The sequence below is a fragment of the Diplodia corticola genome (genome assembly GCF_001883845.1).
Source record: "Diplodia corticola strain CBS 112549 chromosome Unknown scaffold145, whole genome shotgun sequence".
NCBI classification, from domain to species: Eukaryota; Fungi; Ascomycota; class Dothideomycetes; order Botryosphaeriales; family Botryosphaeriaceae; genus Diplodia; species Diplodia corticola.
This window is the reverse complement of record NW_017971624.1, coordinates 575-6,361: the sequence shown is the minus strand read 5'-3', so window position 1 is coordinate 6,361 and position 5,787 is coordinate 575. Positions and strand designations below refer to the sequence as shown.

The following is a 5,787-nucleotide window of genomic DNA, read 5'->3' as shown; positions in this document are numbered from 1 at the left end:
GGAGAAGTGCAATCGTTAAATCCCCCGATAATTCTCAGAAGACAACCCAAACCCTGGATGACGGGACCACGGTACACGTATATAACCTCTCCGACCACCTCGAGTAGTTCACCGAGAACTTCCCGAACAAAGGCTACAACGAGGAGGATCTAAAGTTCAAAAACGCCGATGACTTCAAGAGCGAAATTGACAAGGACGAAGAAGTTTAGCTTCGATTCTTCTTACATCTCCATAACACCATCCTTTGGTTAGAAGTCTTTCAGGAAGACACGGTAAGGCAGGTAGCCGTAGAAGTCTTACGCACGGAGAGACGCAACAAAGTCATCAAAACAGAGAAGAAGAAGCGGAAGAGCACCGAGAAGAAGCTCGAAAAAGCTAATACGAGCAAAGAAGACTACCGCGCCTTAGCAGTTAGCCTTCAAGACCAAATCAATAAACTCGAGCTCGAGATCAGGGAACTTGCCCAACAACTCCACGAAGGCAAGGAGAATAAGAAGAGACTCGTAAAGAAATACGACGAGTTTCATGCCAAGGTCAAGATAGCCGCGAAGAGGGCAGTCGAGCAGCACGACAAAGACGAGACGCTAATTAGGCAGCTAAAAAGGGACGCCAAGGGGAGGGCGAAACATCATAATAACGATCCTAAGCTCCAACGATTCCTCGGGAACGACCTCCCCAACGATCAGTCCAGTGACTCCGACTCTAAGAACCTCCCGGCTAACCGTAGAAGGAGGGAGAGGGCAGAGACGCCCTTATCGAATATCACCTCCCAGAACGGTTCTCATGCCAAACGACCACCCAAGACTAATACCTTTAACGGAAAGGACCGCTCGAGATACCCGGAGTGGTATAAGAAACTCCTCATCAATATAAAGAGTTACGAAGCCTGGTTTAGAGGAGATAACAACAAGAAGATCGATTACCTTCTTACCTCTATAGAAGGACAGGTTCACGAAAGCTTACGACCTACCTTCGGAGTCACCGCCCGCGAGAAGCGCCAGAGCAGGGGTAAACCCCCACTTACCTTTCAGGCAGCGATCAGCTAGTTGGAAGCCATATACTCTCCGCAAGACCTAAGGCTCGAAGCCAGGAACAAACTGCGCACCTTGAGGATAGGGAATAACGAGAAGTTCTACGAGTTCTACACCAAGTTCATCACCCCGATCCAGCAGCTTGACCCGGATAAGATCGAGAAGTGCGAGAGACTAAGAGAATCCCTCTCGAAGCGCTACTTGTCAAAGATCTCTACAGGGAGACCCATCAACAACTTCCCTGAGTTGTATAGAGTTCTATGGGAACTAGACAATAAGTTCCAGACATACGACATAATGTTCAAAAGTGATATAACGAAGTCTGGAGGCAGACGAAACAGTCCTACGTCTACTAGTTCTACTAACCCTAAGCCACGTAACTCCTACAAAGGAGGAGAACTCGGTAAATCTTCCAAACCTTTAGACAAGATAACCGATTCGGAACTAAGAACCTACCGCAACGCATTGCCGAAAGGCGCTAAAGTTAACAACAAGTATAGAAGAGAAGGTAGATGTCTCGCTTGCCACTAGAAGGGTTATATAAGGAACGACAAGAGCTATTAGCTTAAGCGTATTACCCCGAGCCTGAATATCACCGTTAATAAGATGGAAGTGAACCAGGACCACGATGTGCGGGAAGTTTCCAGCGACGACGATCAGGGAAATAGCAATCCCTAAGAGGAAGTCGTCACTCAGGGACAAACGACGCGAGAGAGTTATCCGTGTCAAGATACGCACTAGAAGGAAAGCTAGACGGCACCCACTTTGCGCTTATAGGAGAAGTGGGAGGGAGGAATGTCAATTACTTAGCCGACACAGGCGCTTCTGCCTACGCCTTTGTGGACCCAAGGTTGGTTAAGAACTTAGGACTAGAAACGCTAACGATAAAGAAACCGAGGCCCCTATTCTTGGCCGATGGAACAGTAACGAACGAAATGCTCACGCACCAAGCTCTCGTTACCTTCAACCTCCAAGGACACACTAAGGAGATGTTAGCGTATGTCATAAACCTCGCCAAGGGTATAGACCTCATTCTCGGAATGCCGTGGTTCGAGCTACACAACCCAGAGATCGATTTCAGCACCAGGAGCCTCACATTCAACTCAAGGTACTATTACGCCAAATGTCTTACGGGCAAGGCAGTACGGATCTCTGGCCCCAACCCCAAGAAGAAGAAAGAGACCTCCCCGATCAAGCAAAGAAGGGAGGAGGGAAAGGAGGATATCGACTGGCTGGGAGCCAACGACTTCCTCACAGAAGTCCAGAAGGAAGGAACTTGCGTCTAGATGTTGGTCCCAGAAGATCTGGACCCAGACAGAACACAATTATGCGGAGTGAACGTCAACGATTACGAGAAGTTCATAAAGTTAAAAAAGAAGCTGACCTTGGAAGAGATCCGCGAGCGACTCCCACCAGAACTCTCGGATTTCGCAGACCTCTTCCTAAAGCAAGCTGCCGATGAACTCGCTCCCAGGAGGCCCGGAAGAGATCACGAAATCCGACTACAAGAGGGAGCCCAACCGACCTGGCAAAAGGGTTACTCAATAACCCGCGAAGAGCTCTCAGCAGTGAAAAAATACATTGACGAGCACCTCGCCAAAGGATAGATCCGGAGCAGCAAGTCACCATATGCAGCCCCAGTATTACTTGCAAAGAAGCCCGGAGGAGGTCTAAGATTCTACGTAGATTACAGGGCCTTAAACGCATTGACGATTAAGAACCGGTACCCGATACCACTCATCAACGAAACAATAGACAAATTAAACAAGTCCAAGTTCTTCTCTACGCTCGACGTAGTCGCCGCGTTCAACCGTATCAGAATCAAGGAAGGAGATAAGGAGAAGACTACCTTCAACACCAGGTATAGCCAGTTCGAATACACGGTAATGCCATTCGGACTATACAACGCACCAGGAACCTTTCAAAGCTATATCAACGACGCTCTAAGAGAATACCTAGACGACTTCTACACCGCCTACCTGGATAATATCTTGAATTTCGGTGGGCAGACCAGACAGGAACATGCCGAATACCTAAAGAAGATCATAACCCGGATAAAAGAATACGGTCTACAGCTAGACATCGACAAGTGTTCGTTCTTCGCCAAAGAAGTCAAATACCTTAATCTCATTATCACCACCAAGGGTGTGCGTATGGACCCGGCCAAAGTCGACGCAATCAAGAACTAGAAGACGCCGCGGTGTGTCCGCGACGTTCTTAGTTGGCTCGGATTCACCAACTTCTACCGGAGATTCGTGAAGAGGTATTCACTTATTACAAAACCTCTTACGGATCTCACGAAGCTTAGGTCCACCAAAAAGAAGAATAACAAGAACACGAAATCCTTCCAATAGACGGTTACCTACGACGAAGCGTTCAACAAACTCAAGGGCGCCTTCTCTTTAGACATCATGCTAGCCCACTTTAACCCGGACAAGAAGACGTAGATGGAGTCCGATGCCTCGGACTACGTAGTAGCAGCCACTCTTTCCCAGATAGTAAACGGCATTCTTACACCTATAGCGTTTATATCTAAGAAGATGTCGCCTCAAGAGTACAACTACGAAATCTACGACAAGGAGCTACTAGCCATAGTCCGAGCCTTCGAGGAATAGAGACCAGAATTAGCCTCCACGGACCCATCGGACCCGGTTAAGGTCTTAACAGACCACCGAAACCTTAAGCACTTTATAACGACTAAGAAGCTCAACAAACGGCAGGTCAAATGGGCGGAATTCCTTTCGGAGTTCAACTTCAAGATATCCTACCGCCCAGGAAAGCAGGGAGAGAAACCGGACAGCCTCACGAGACGGAGGCAAGACCTTCCAGAGGGGGTAGAAGACGCTCGCACCCAGCACCAGTTTCAAACTCTACTCAAAGACAACCAACTAGAACCAGAAATACGGAGAGCAATCACCCTCGCCGCGATCATCCTCGAAGAAGATAAACCAACGATCATCTCCGAAGAAGACGAGTCAGGCGCATTATCCGACTCTAAAGAGGGAGAAGTGGTAGCCGACAATCTCTCGTGCATCGACACAAGATCAATTACCGATGCAAGGCCCACCGAAGCAAACACCGATACAAGATCCATCGAGGAAAGGATCGACAAAGCATATACACAGGACCCAGTTATTCAGAAAGTTATGCAAGCAAAGCGCACAGGGCAGCTCCGTCTACCCACAAAGATCCTAGCGAAGGGTTTCAAGTTATCCCTATCGGACCTAGAGGTCAAGGACAACAAGCTGTACGCTTTCGGAAAACTATATATTCCAGCGGACCCGCTCCTAAGGACCAGCATCATCAAGATCCACCACGACCCTGCTAACGCAGGACACGGGGGAGCGAAACCGACGTATACGCTAATCGCCCGGACCTACTTTTAGCAAGGTATAACAAGAGACGTTAAATAATATACTAGGAGTTATTATGCTTGCAAAAGGAACAAGTCATTCCGGGAGCAATATCAGGGTCTTCTACGACCCTTGCCAGTTCCTTTACATAAATGGAAAGAAATCACCATAGATTTCGCTAAGGACCTCCCGGTTTGCGAGAGGAGAGGCCTTAAATACAAACACGTCCTAGTTGTTGTGGACAGGCTTACCAAAGGGAAACGATTCATTCCGCTCACCTCCCTGGAAGCCGAAGAAGTAACGGATGCCTTCATAAGGTTTATCGTCGCCTACGACGGGTTTCCGGAGAAGATCGTCTCCGACAGGGGGACGCAGTGGACCTCCAAGATCTAGACCAGGTTAATAAAGAGGATAGATGCCAAACATATCATATCTTCATCTTTCCACCCGGAAACGGACGGACAGTCGGAAATCACGGTTGCTTTCGTAAAGCAATACCTCAGGACCTTCGTCAATTGGGAACAAGATAACTAGGTGGACTTACTCCCAATCGCTTAGCTAGTAGCGAACAACCATCCTAGCGAGACCACCGGTCTCACCCCGTTCTTTACGGACCGTGGACATCACCCCTACATAGCACTGCTCCCACCACCGGACCAGCCACAGCACGGGGAGATCAAGGCTAACGACGTAATCAAACGTGTCGAGAAGACGGAACGGTACTTACGAGAAGCCATCCTCTAGGCACAAACCAAACAGGCAGAACAAAAGGACAAGACGCGTCAGCCAGCACCCGCTTTTCGGGAAAGAGACAAGGTATGGCTAGACGCAAGACATCTCAAGACTACGAGGTCAGGACGGCTAGGCCATAAGAACGAGGGACCTTTCGAGATCCAGGAAGTTGTAAACCACGGGGCAGCCTACAAGCTTAAGCTGCCCGAACAAATAACGATGCACAACGTCTTTCATCCCTAGCTATTACACAAAGACCAAACCCAGACGCTACCGGGCCAGACCAATAATCCTCCCGCGCCGGTCGAGATCCTGCGTGAAGGTAAAGAAGAACCTCAAAAGGAGTGGTTCGTGACGAAGATCATCGACTCCAGGATAAGGGGGAAGAGTCTTCAATACAAGGCACTTTACGAAGGCGATCCTCAGCACAACGAGAGACCGACTTGGCAGCCATAGCATAACTTCGAGGGAAGTCCCTATCACATCGCCGACTTCCACTACAAGCACCCGAGCAAGCCAGGCCCTCACAAACTATATAAGAAACCCGATGATTGGAAACCGGATGACGAGGTAATTTAAAGGGAGAGCTCAACTATCACAGACACGGTGCCAGCAACCACTTGCTACGGAATAAAGATAATAATAGCATAAGTTTTTCCCCATGCCTCACG

At 48.7% G+C, this 5,787-nt stretch overlaps 2 protein-coding genes across 2 annotated transcripts; both read left to right on the top strand.

Moving 5' to 3' along the window:
• Window positions 1–281: 281 nt before the first annotated feature.
• BKCO1_1450002 (retrotransposon-derived protein peg10) lies at window positions 282–2,317 on the top strand (the record flags this gene model as incomplete). The annotated part of the gene is made up of 3 exons (XM_020271190.1): window positions 282–1,008; window positions 1,117–1,539; window positions 1,809–2,317. Coding segments are annotated over 3 exons (1,659 nt in total), but the record flags the coding sequence as incomplete, so codon positions are not given.
• Window positions 2,318–2,489: 172 nt separating this feature from the next.
• BKCO1_1450001 (reverse transcriptase domain protein) lies at window positions 2,490–4,417 on the top strand (the record flags this gene model as incomplete). The annotated part of the gene is made up of 3 exons (XM_020271189.1): window positions 2,490–2,567; window positions 2,639–3,182; window positions 3,699–4,417. The coding sequence occupies 3 exons, from the start codon at window positions 2,490–2,492 to the stop codon at window positions 4,415–4,417; spliced, it is 1,341 nt and encodes a 446-aa protein (XP_020124871.1).
• Window positions 4,418–5,787: the final 1,370 nt, after the last annotated feature.